A 13,505-nucleotide genomic window follows, 5' to 3' on the forward strand; every position below is an offset into this window, starting at 1 on the left:
GTGTGTGTGTGTGTGTGTGTGTGTGTGTATGTGTGTGTGTGTGTGTACACATTCCTTATGTAATTTGCCAAACAATAGAAGTGGCAGCAGATAGAAACTGAAACCAAACTGTGGAATCGATGTTGCCGAGAGCTGCCTACTCTACTCTTCGGCAACGGTTTATTTATTTAGCAAGTCTGTCTGCAAAGTACCTGGATTTGACTATCTGTGGAGAGAAATAAAGAGATTTATCAAACCAAACGATGGGAACTTATAAAAAGGAGAGACTGGGGGACAGCAGAGAGTAAATAATGCCACTTGTTTCACTGCAACCACCATTACAATGATGATAACAACAGCATATATAATAATAAAAATAATGATAATGATAATAAATTAAATAATAACAAAGAGTAGGGGAGATGTGTGGGATTTGTGTGTTAGTAGCAATCAGCTTCACAATTGAATTTAGCGAGCTGTTTGCATTTGATTCAATGGCTTAATTGATTTATGGATGGAGTGGAATGTTTGGTGAGGAGAACCGTGAATAGTCATAGATTTCAGCAATTCATCCATTCTTTTGCGGAAACATCATCATCAGAGATTCTTTCAGCCTCTTCCATTCCACCAAGAGGGAAACCAATATTGACATGATTTCTGACGATGAAGTTGACCTCTTTCGATCTATAGCATAAATAAATTACATCAGTGCTTCTAATTAATTCCAATAACTCTAATTACAGACAAATCAGCCGAGTACATCGACAATCCAGCCACCTACACTGAGTCAGTATTCCATTTCACCCCCCCACCTGCCTCTTGCCCCACAATAGAGGGGTATATTGCAGAAAATAAGGTCCATGCTTACAGGCTAGGAGGCTTGCTTTAACAATCCCTTGTTGTGTCAGTATGTTAACCCTTTAGTATTTAAACTGGTCCAAATATTGATTTCAAATTATGGCACAAGGCCAGCAAGTTTGGAGGAGGGGATAAGTTGATTACATGGACCTCATTGCTCAAATGGTACTTATTGACCCCGAAGGGATTAAAGAAAAAGTTGACCTCGGCAGAATTTGAATTCCGAATGTAAAGATGGATGAAATGCCACCGACCTGCTTTATGTTCAAACTGACCAGATTCAACCTCTCACACCTACCCTACAATGTCATTCTAGAAATAAGCAATCACCTCATTGAAGTCTCAAAGCTATGAGATAATGCAATGCACGATTAATCCAAAACAATGTGAATAGATTAGCATTACATTTGACAAAGAAGTAATCTGAATGCAAAAGGGTGAACGAAGCAACAAATTACAATCTCTTCGTTTAATATTTAAAACAGCCTAAGTTCATTGAAACAATTAACAACTCACATGAGTAATGAATATTTGATATGCGACCAGAGCAAAAACTCATCTTTTCTCCCTGAGTTATTGGCCACAATTAATGGAAAGGCCTGGAGGGAGAAGATGGATGCTTTGTCGATGATATGGTGTAAATAACTCCATGGGACCAGTCCTTAATGAAGTGATACTGCTAATGATAAGGTTTTCTTACTTTACATAAACAGAAAGAGACAGTTGCTTGAATTGAGCCCAGTATATTACTGGTATATCATTTACTGAATCTCCATAGGGATAAATAGTAGTCAACTGTGGTGGTGGTCATTCAACTCAGAATATGCAAGAAACAAACTAAATATTCATAACCGTCTTGTATAACATATTGTTGTTTCTGCCACTTCGTTAGCTTCTCCATAATAACAATAAAAATAATAATGATCGGAGCTCTAACAACCAAGATCGAGAAATATGTCAGAGAAATCAGAATTGACATGAGGGAAGAGCAAGACCACAAAACTGCTCTGTTGGGGACAGCTAGGATTTTGGGGTCAGTACTTGGATGTTGAATGTCTCCCATGATAATTAGTAACCGTGATAATTAACAATCAAAGCTTATAATGTGTGGAAAGAGATCCTGTGTGACCTCTGACAGCAGGCTACTGTCCACTCTCACAGAATCTACCAGAACAAACAAGACCAAGTGTTCTGAGAAGTAAAACAATAATAATAATGATGATAATGATGATGATGACAGTTGTAAGTTGAAACCCAACTGATTGTTAAAACTGTACAGTAATCCCTTGACTATTGTGGGTCTTATGTCTCCCCACCCCCGTGATAGGTGAAAATCCATGAAGTAGAAACAATACTGTATTGTATATTTTTAAAAATTATTATCTTAATTTGTATATCATCATCATCATCAATTAACATCCATTGTCCATGCTAGCATGGGTTGGACGGTTTGAATGGGCTGGCATGCTGGAAGGCTGCAACAGGCTCCTGTCTGATTTTCTACGGTTGGATGCCGTTCCTAACGCCAACCACTCCGTGATTTTGCTCGGCTTGATGGGTCTTCTTCTCAAGCATGGCATAATGCTAAAAATCTTGGTCATTGCCTCCATGAGGTCCAACACTCGAAAGGAACTCTGTAAAGTTGGAAAAACTGCCAGTAAGCATTTTTCCTAGTATGGTAATGATTCTTGCTGCCATAATAATAATAATAATAATAATAATAATAATAATAATAATAATAATAATAACTGTTTCAACTGGTTACACCAAATCCTCTGCCCTTGAAATAAAAGCTAAGAACTATAATTATTTCCAAAATAGGCACAAGGCCAGAAATTTGTGGGTAGAAGTTAATCAAATCAATCCCATTTTATGAATGGTACTCTATTTTATTGACCCCCAAAAGATGAAAGGTAAGATTAGCTTTGGCAGGATTTGAACTCAGAAACATAGAATTGCAACTAAATATTACAAGGCATTCTCTTTGATAAAATCGCCACAAGATCAATGTCTTTGTGAGGTTCAAACTCTGTGGCAGTTTGCCAACTCTATTCAATTCAGTCAAACTTCCATCTTTTCTTCACACATTGTGAAATTGACCTCCATTCTGTACTCATTGCCTCTGTCATCTAGACCAGTGGGTCTCATTCAGGATTCAGATGACCCTTGGGAGCCCTTATGACCCTTGAGGGTCCATATAAGATTTTGTTGTTAAAATTTATGAGCAATAAATTGGTTTTACTTCAGCAATACACAAAATGTTTTAATTATTTTTAATACAAATCCTAATAAAACTAAATTATGAAACTATAATAGAAAGGGTTTTAAGCACTGAGTGGTTATGAGGGTGCATCTGAGTAAGGATCAAAGAATCAAAGGGGTTCAGAGATAAAAAATGGTTGATAAACACTGATCTAGACAAAACAGAGATGCATAGACACAGACACACAGACACACAATAGAATAAATATATTAGCCAGAAATAGAATAACAAGAGAAAAAGAAATTATAGAAATAAAATAAAAAATGTAAAATCAAACACGACAAGGAATATAAAGGTTTTTGTGATGAGATGTGGTGTAATTCTGATTCATATGGTAAAGTACCGAACTAGATCTTTCACATTTTCTTTCTGTTCTGTATTCCAAAGCTGTGGTATTGTCTTTCATTTGCAGTTTGGATGTCAATACAACGACTGAAATCAATCATCTCTAACTTGTTCCTTGTCAACAAAAATAACGGTTATATTAGTTTGTCAGAAACAATTATTTTTACCGATCTAGACCAAATTTCCAAAAGAGATCTTTCATCTTCATTTTAACCATTGCAGTGTCACATATGAATGTTCCAAAATAACTTAAAATAGTCATGATTGAATCAATAAGAATATTATAATTAATGAAAGAAAATTAAGATAAACAAAATCAATGTTGACTTACACATCGGTCTCAGCTGATCAGCCAGCTCATCTTTGGTCCATTCCTTCTTCTCAAAGCCATAAGAGAGAACTGGAATGCTGAGCTTCGCACTATCTGGATAGGGCACATTAAGATAGTGCACCAGCACAATATCAGGATTCTGAACAAAAAACAACGAAGGTCAGTTTTAAGTAGAAACAACAAAGAATTTAGATTTTAAAACAATGTTTTAAATAAAAAAACACAAAATGTTATTAGATTAACCCTTTAGCATTCAGATTTCTTTGTCAAATGTAATGATTATTTATTCACATTGTTTTGAATTAACCAATCACTATCTCGCAGATTCAAGATTTCAATGGTGTGTTTGTATATTTTTTAAAATGACATTGTAGGGTAGGCGTGAAAGGTTGGATCTGATTAGCTTTAATATAAAACATTAGAATATTTGGGTTAGATATGGCTTGATTAAATGCTAAAGAGCTAAAATCAAAAGTTTCTTTGTGAATATAGTCATAACTAATTAGTCAGTCAGTGTTTTTGTAAGTATCATCCTGAGTGGTAACTGGAGATTTTAATCCAGATATGTATGAAACCTAGGTATGGGATTAAAGTCTTTTGTTACCAGAAGTATATTTGCAGGTTTTTACATCCTCTCTGATATAAATATAGGAATAATTATATGAATAAATTCTTAAATTTTCTGAATGTTTATGTGAGTATGTATAATTAATGCGTATGTTTATGTATGTTTATGTACGTGTATGATGAATAAAGATTTATATATATACAATTGAATTCCTATCTATGAACTTGTGTGTTTATAAAAGTTAAAAAGTACTCCATACATAAAGTAAAGCATAATTTATTGCAAAAAATTGTAATGAATTGTTTCAGTGAGTTTCACATTTTTGGATGTGCAAATGAAATGAGTTGGAGGTAGTTGTAACAAAAATAGTAAACATATAAAAATATTAATAGTCAAAAGAACATTGAGATTTGATTGACAAAAGCAAAAGAAAACAAAAAGGAAAAGAAATGCTATGCTTACAGTATATGACATTTTAATTTATTCATGTGTGAAAGCACAATGCTTTCATGTATGAAGTACCATGTGTATAAAACACACAGAAGTAAAGAAAGCAAACCTTGTTGATGAAGTTTTATACATACACACGTTAAGGAAGAACTGTCAAATGTCTATTAACACAAACATATGTGCAGTCACTTGGAACTGTTTTGGCTGATCAAGGGCTTGCATCTACCAGTCTTTTTTTTTTTCCTCATACACTAAATTTTGATGTTATGAAACAGAAACAAAGTCTTTACCCAAGGGTACAATAGAGTAACTGTACTGGGATAAGAAAATTTGGTCTCTCTTATTCACACACCAATCTCCTCCTTTACACATACACAAACACACACCCACACAAACATTGAAAAATACATACATGCTTGCATGTATGTATTTTTTGAAAATCATCCTTAGAAATATGAATTTGTTTATAATAAACTCAGAAAATATACAAAACATTGAAAGTAGAGACGTAAATATTGTGAAACCAATTGAGAAATCCTCTCAACATTATGAAAAAAAAAACTAATTATTTTTTGTTCTAGCAACAATTTTAATTACAAAGAAAAAAAAAGAAGAACTAATGATATTTACTGCTAATTAAATATAAAGTAAAATAATTATAAAATAGTTAATGAAACAGATTAATGAATCAAATTGATTTAAGAATGAGAAATGTATTTGTGGAGAACTGGCACTCCATTGGTTACAATGACAAAAGTTCCATTTGAACCAATCAATGGAACAGCCTGCTTGTGAAATTAATGTGCAAGTGGCTGAGCACTCCACAGACATGTGTACCCTTAACATTGTTCTCAGCGAGATTCAATGTGACTCAGAATGCGACAAGGCTGGCCCCCTGGAAATACAGGTACAACTCACTTCTGCCAGCTGAGTGGAATGGAGCAACATGAAATAAAGAACCTTGCCCAAGGATACAATGCACTACCAGGGATTGAACTCACAACCTAACTATGGGCGCCAAATACACCCCTAACCACTAAGCCATGTGCCTACACAGGAAAAGCATGATAAGGAGGATCATGAAAATTTAGAAAATTGTTAAAGAAATATGGAACTATAAAAGTAATCTTTAAGTTATAAAAGATAAATGAGTCTTAGGGAACCCATTCCACACCATATTGTAAGATTGTAGCAGAAGGGACAATTTGATCTCAACTGCTCTAACCTGTCAATAGGGACTCCTGTAAATAGTGGAAATCATTTTGTACAAGAAGCACAAAACATTATTTCAATAGTTTGTATAGATGTACTCTTAATCTTTTTAATTTAGAATAAATTTTGACCAGCCACTTGCTTGAGAGCAACGTTGTGAATGAAAGCACCTTGTTTTGTTCATCATCCTCTAAATCTTAAGAAGGTCTTGCAGATCTTTATAGTTCCAGATATTGTGATCATTTGTAGAGTATGAATTAAGGATTAGTGTTTTCTGCCCCAAGAACCCAAGTTCAGCCATACTTAGCTTCAAATGGGTTGGTATGTATCCTGTTGCTCCAATAATAATCAGGATGAAGATGAAAGTATATCTTAGGTATTTGATTTGCGAACTCCTTATCAATGCTCCATAGATGTCATGTACGTGTGTCTGTGTGTCTTTGTATGTATATGTGTGTGCATGTATATGTGTGTGTATGTATATGTGTGTGTAAGTATATGCATAAATATATCGATAAATAGTTATGTACATAATAATGAAAATACAACAAACGAAATATTTGGCAATGATTTTTGTTTAAACAATAACAAAAATGATGATATATTTTAGAAACAAGAACAAAAAGGCACAGAAATATAAAAGGGAGGCACCGATAAAGGGGCTGCAATTGTTTAGAGTTGACTTATTATCAGAGACATTCCAATTATGACCATTCAGTCTTCTTTCACAAATAAACTATCTAGGAATTCTTTATTTAATATATCTGTTCTATTTTTAAGAAGGTAGAGTTTGGTCTGAGGGAGAATTGGCTGCTCTTTTTAATATGTTGAATGATTGCATGAAGTAGCTCATTCTTCTGAAAGAATTTTCAGAAAAATATGCAAAAAGCACAAAACTTTATTTCTAAAACTTTGTGTGTGTGTGTGTGTGTGTGTGTGTGTGTGTGTGTGTGTGTGTGTGTGTGTGTGTGTGTGTGTGTGTGTGTGTGTGTAAATAGACAAAATAGCTATGCACATATGTAGAGATATGTGTGTGTACATATGCAGAGATCCTTAACCAATAGCTACATTTCCATGCTGATGAAATTACAGAAGACAATTAGTGCAATGGGAGATCATGGGGAGGAGGACAGGGACATAAATTAATTATATTACACTAATTTAATTACAGTAATTTAATGCCACATCTTCTTGCATTCAAAAATATCTCAATATCCAATTTCCAACCACAAACACACACACACACATGTACAGTTCTAAATATATGTAAGTCTAAATAAGAAGTCATCATTTTTATTGTTGTTGTTATTATTATCATTATTATTATTATTATTATCATTGTTGCTGTAGCTGTTGAAGATAGGACCTATATTCATTTCTTTGCCATATTTACAAATGTGCTATGAATACGAGTGTGTGTCTATATAATACTATATATATATATATATATATATATACACACATACACACATACATATATATGTGTGTATGTATCTATGTATGTATGTACACACACACATACACACACAATGCAATGTCAAAAATCAGTTGAGAAAAATTACACAGAACAACACACAAAGAGAAAAGTACAATGAATATGGTGTTGGTCGAAAGGGTGAAATGAGTACTTGAAATGAGTACAGGGTATCTTGATGTTTTGGACATTTGTCCTGCTTCAGAAACAAAAGAAGACAGCAGCAAAAGAGCAGGTGTCTGAAAAAAAAAGAGCTAAAAAATATTTTTAAATGAATGCTGTGTCACATTTAATCTCTCAGTGACTCAAGGAATCCTTTCCACTGCAATAAGTCATGGTAGTGGTGGTGATGGGGATAATAAGAATGTTTTTAAATATAAGCATAATGCCACAGATATATGAGGAGGGCTCAATGGATTTATAAAGGCTCCAGTAGGTGGCTGATATTTAATTTATTGATCTGAGAGGGAGAAGAAGTCTTTGAGAGTTGAAGAGACTTGTGACTACATCTCATGGACATCCACATCTAGTTGACATACTATTTTAATCATAATAATAACAATGATAATAATAATAATAATTTCTACAACAGGTACAAGGTTTGAATATTGATAGTAATAATACTGATGATGATGATGATGATGATAATAATAATAATAATAATAATAATATTAATAATAATAATGATAGGTTTCTTAAACATTCACTTGAACAAAACTGTACAAATCCAAATATATGGTACCCTAGGCATAACACCTACATGAACTTTTAACTTGTTGTCTCTTGAGGTCTCTGGGTGAGACTTGGATCCAACTTGTACAAATGCAAAACAAAAGTCAAACATAAAATAATAATAATAATAATAATAATAATAATAATGATAATAATAATGATAATAATAATAATAATAATAATAATGGTTTCAAATTTTGTCACAAGGGCAGCACTTTTGGGGGCGAGGATGAGTTGATTACATTGACCCCAGTGTTCAACTGGTACTTATTTTTGCGACCCTGGAAGGATGAGAGGCAAAGTCAACCTCAGTGGAATTTGAACTCAGAACATAGCGACAGGTGAAATACTGCTACGCATTTTGTTCAGTGTGCTAATGATTCTGCCACCTTGCTGCCTTGATGATGATGATGATGATCACAATAATAATAATATTAATCCTTTGTATTATTGGCACAAGGGCTGAAATTTGGAGGGGAGGGGGTAAGTTGATTACATTAACCCCTGTGTTTTGCTGGTCCTTAATTTACTGACTCTGAAAGGATGAAAGCCAAAGCCAGCCTTGGCAGAATTTGAACTCAGAACGTAAAGACAGATGAAATACTGCTTGGTATTTTGCCCGGCATGTTTAACGATTCTGCCTTCTCAATAATGATAATAATAATAACAATAATAATTGTTAAATAAAAAAACAGGTTAGAATCTGTGTTGAGCCTTCAGACTCATTGGGCCAGTTTCTGAGGTGTTTTGATGAGTCAGTGACCAAGAACTTCCTCACTGAACGATGGTGCCAGTCCATCACTCAACTGACTCTTAGTTTCCTTTGGTCCTTATTTTCAGCTGAATGGGCAAGAGTCACAAGACATGCCCGGCTCAACGATGCAACATAGTGTCCAGTTTGGGAATTGAACACTCAACTGGATCATCATCAAACAGAATATAGCCAAGTCCTAAAGCTGAAGCCATGACTCAGTTTGGAGTTCTATGTGCAATCCTTCTGCAGCACCCTTCTATGGGAGGGGGGAACATGAACATCACAACCTCCCGGTTCTCTAACCAAGAATTTCCATGTTTCATGTCTAATGGAGAAGCAATTAGTTAATCATAGAGTTGAGTTGTTTTCAGTGGTTTAATTAAAAAAGGTAGAGTTGTAGATCTATGACTCACCTGACGTAAGAAACAGCTGTGACATGAAGGGGTCAGACGACATACATTACCTAGCAGAATGTTTTATGTTTCTCTGTTTGAATCTAACCCTAAAATTTGCTAAGTTTCACCTAATGTCCCTTAAATTAAACAAGATTTAATATCATAGTAACATCTAAGGTAAGCTGGTGGAATCATTAGCACATTGGCTGAAATACTTTGTGGCATTTTGCCCATCTTTACGTTCTGAGTTCAAATGCTGCTGGGGTCAACTTTATGTTTTGTCCCTTTGAAGTCAATAAAATAAGTATCATTGGGCACTGGGGGGGGGGGGGTCAATGTAATCAACTTATCCACTCTCCTGAAATTGTTGGCCTTGTGCCAAAATTTGAAGCCAATAATATATCCGCATCTAAGTCTGGGGCAGTCTTCTGCCAGGCCAGATCCTGTCAAACCGTCCAACCCATGCCAGCACGGAAGGGGGATGATGATGATGATGATGATGACCTAAGGTGGTAAGCTGTTGGAATCATCATCAGCACACAGGGCTAAATGCTGAGCAGCATTTCTTCTGAATTTATGTCCTGGGTTCAAATTCCACCACAGTTAAATTTGCCTTTCATTCTTTCAGGGTTGATAAAATAACAAGTTGAGCACTTGGGTCAGTGTAACCGACTAGCCCCTTCCCTCAAAATTTCAGGCCTTATGCCTACAGTAGAAAAAACTATTATATAGCATTCAAATTATGGTACAAGGCCTGCAATTTTAGCTGGGTGGAGCTAAGTTGATTACATTGACACCAGGGTTCAACTGGTACTTATTTCATTGACCCCGTAAGAATAAAAGACAAAGCTGACCTCAGCAGAATTTGAATTGAGAATGAAAGGATAGAGGAAATGCCAGCTCTCCACCATATGAAGAATTCTTATATTAACATCCAAATCCTGCCTCACTTATGAGAGCAGTAGGTGAATTGTAAGTAAAAATACATTTAAAAAATCTAAATAATTTGATTTCATTTGCTAATGGATATTTGGTGGAGTTTTGATATACAAAAAAGCAATAATACAATTAAGAACTAAAATGAGGCAGGATAAAAATAGGGATCTCATTAAGACTGATGGTTCTCTGTTTTATAATCTCTCTGTTATTTCTTCAAAAATTTTCAACCATACACATCCTTCTCTGGAAGTTGATACTTTCACTGATATTAACAAAATATACAATCAGTAACATATAGGTACAGGTGTGGCTGTGTGGTAAGAAGTTTGCTTCCCAACCACATGGTTGTGGGTTCAGTTCCACTCCATGGCATCTTGGAGAAGTGTCTCTTACTATAACCCCGAGCTGATCAAAGCCTTGTGAGTGGATTTGGTAGATAGAAATTGAAATAAGTCTGTAGTGTATGTATGTATGTGCCTCACCATTGTTTCACAACTGGTGTCAGTTTGTTTATGTCCCTGTAATTTAATGGCTCAACAAAAGGGACAGATAGAATAAGTATCAGGCTTTAAAAACCTAAGTCCTGGGATCAATTCAAACCAGTGCCCCAGCATGGCCACAATCAAATGACTGAAACAGTAAAGAGTAAAAACTAACCACAATAAACATACTAAGGTGTCAGGGGGTTGAATGCATTTACTTTTTAATAACTAACATTTGATATTTTTTCTTTTCTCTTTCTTTCCCAGTAGGTACAATTTTTCTAGTTAAAATTGGTAAACTTTCCAATTTAGAAAGAAAATAAGTAAACATAATTATAGTTAAACTTGAGTAATTTCGATCTAACATTTATAACTAGCAATTACTTATTGGAAAAGGAAATTTTCATTTAGCCTCCAGGTACTTTGTGTGTGTGTGTGTGTGTGTGTGTGTGTGTGTGTGTGACTGTGTGTGTGAAATAGAGAGAGACTGTGTTGATATGGGAATGAGTGTAAAGTTTGGAAATGACTATTTATTTGTGAAAAAGCATATACATATATACAGGGACCTCCATGTATGTGTGTGTGAATCTATATGTTGGTGTAGACAATCAATTTATAACAAAAATCTGAAAATACAGACACTCTACGAAACATCTAATTACGATATCTATATTCTATAAAGTGAGACGTCCATAAAAGAATTTGTGAAGACCAAACCTCTAATCTGAAGTTAGACTCAATGTTACAATATCTTTAATACCTGATAGTGTTTGTGGATGTGTACTCTAATATCATATGTGTACTGTAGTGTTGTATGTATGCCATAATATTGAATGTGTACTCTGGTATTGTACACGTACTCTATTATTGTAATTTCACTTTAATATTGTATATGTACTCTAGTATTGTATGTGTACTCTAATATAGGATATGTACTTTATCATTGCAATTGCACTTTAATATTGAATACGTACTCTAGCATTGTAGGTGTACTACCAAACTGCCTGTATACTCTAATGCATATATTTACTCCATCATTGAACACGCACTCTAATAGTATGTGTACTCTAATATTGTAATATAACTGAGTGTTCTCCCCCCACCCCGCTTTCATCATTAACTCTTCTTGTGGCAGTCCAAGAATGAAAGACACACCTAAACTTACACTCATTTAGAAATAACCATCTCTTGTCTCTTGCCTCTCTATGCTCTTGGACATAAACGTTTCCTGATTATCAAGAAACAGATGCAAGTCTTTTGCAGAACCCCCTTCCTCCCCTCCCACCCAAATCAAACTTCTAATTTACATGACAATGGCTGTCAAATAAGTACTTTAGCTTTAAATGAATTCTACCTGTCTGCAATTGTTCTTCATCCTTTCTTTCTTTCCTTCTTTCTTTCTTTCCTTCTTTCTTTCTTTCCTTCTTTCTTTCTTTCCTTCTTTCTTTCATTCTCTCCCTCATGAGACTAAACTGCATTACCAATACTTCCAGGTGGGAGAGGGGCATCTAAAAACTTTTTTGCATTTTCCCTCCTTTTCTCTCTTCAAAGCTTTTTTCCCCATTAAAAAGGAAGCTTGGTCAATCATATTCCTCATTTTATTATTATTTTTTTAATATTATTATTACTTTATATTATTATCATTTTACACTATTATTACTATTATTTTATATTATTATTACTTTATATCATCATCATTATTATTATTATTATTATTATTATTATTATTATTATTATTATTATTATTATTTTATATCATTATTATTATTATTATTTTATATCATCATCATCATCATTATTATTATTATTATTATTATGATTATTTTATATCATTATTATTATTATTATTATTATTATTATTATTATTAACAAAAATGGATAATGAAAATGGTTGTGAGAACCACAGAAGACAAGATAAGCTCTTGGCAAATTAGAATTGAGAGAGATGTTCTCCCAACAGGATAACCACATTATCAATTCTCTCACAGACCGCTCTAAATTAAAAGATTGTACTAAGCGTCAGATATATTTCTTTGATAGGTTAGGTGAGATGAATTTCTTGGCAGTCTTTTAACACAGGCAGTCTTTTTTGATGTTAGAATTTTTGAAATGGATTCCTGTCAAGTCTCGTTTGAGAAATCTGCTCCTTGTTTTGATGTCGACACTAGTTCCATTTACACAAAAATTGAAGACTCTGATGAAAGTACTTTCAATGAAGAATGGTGAAATCTGTGTCACTAAGACAGTGTTTATAGAACGGGGTTTATCGGAATACTTCAGAGCAGAAGTCAAATGTGTTTTTTTTTTCTTATATGGAAAGTAAATATAGACAGACTTGACTTTGATATATGGCAAGTAGGGAAGCTCTCATGTTCTGTTAATGTCCAGTGAAAAATGATATTGGGTGGACATACGTGTAAAAAAAAAAAACGTTCTACAGAGGGGATGGGTGTGAGGTTAAATATGAAATGAACAGAGGCAGCTGATTTTAAACGAATCACATGATTATAGCATCTGATTAAAGAATGATAATGAGAAAGAAAGAGGAGAGAGATGAGAGAGAGAGGACGAAAGAGAGAGGGTGAGAGAGAGAGGACGAAAGAGAGAGGGTGAGAGAGAGAGGGCGAAAGAGAGAGGGTGAGAGAGAGAGGACGAAAGAGAGAGGGTGAGAGAGAGAGGACGAAAGAGAGAGGGTGAGAGAGAGAGGACGAAAGAGAGAGGGT

General features: G+C 34.4%; 1 protein-coding gene across 1 annotated transcript in view; it reads right to left on the reverse strand.

Annotated features, from left to right (window-relative positions):
• The window catches only part of LOC106883622 (calmodulin-binding transcription activator 1), a 156,358-nt gene that overhangs the window by 78,099 nt on the left and 64,754 nt on the right, over positions 1-13,505 (reverse strand). The window contains exon 3 of the mRNA XM_052977093.1: positions 3,777-3,915. Within this exon, the coding sequence (XP_052833053.1) occupies positions 3,777-3,780 (4 nt within the window). The 5' untranslated portion in view covers positions 3,781-3,915. The remainder of the gene's footprint in view (positions 1-3,776; positions 3,916-13,505) is intronic.

Source organism: Octopus bimaculoides, chromosome 26 (genome assembly GCF_001194135.2).
Source record: "Octopus bimaculoides isolate UCB-OBI-ISO-001 chromosome 26, ASM119413v2, whole genome shotgun sequence".
In the NCBI taxonomy this organism is placed as follows: domain Eukaryota; kingdom Metazoa; phylum Mollusca; class Cephalopoda; order Octopoda; family Octopodidae; genus Octopus; species Octopus bimaculoides.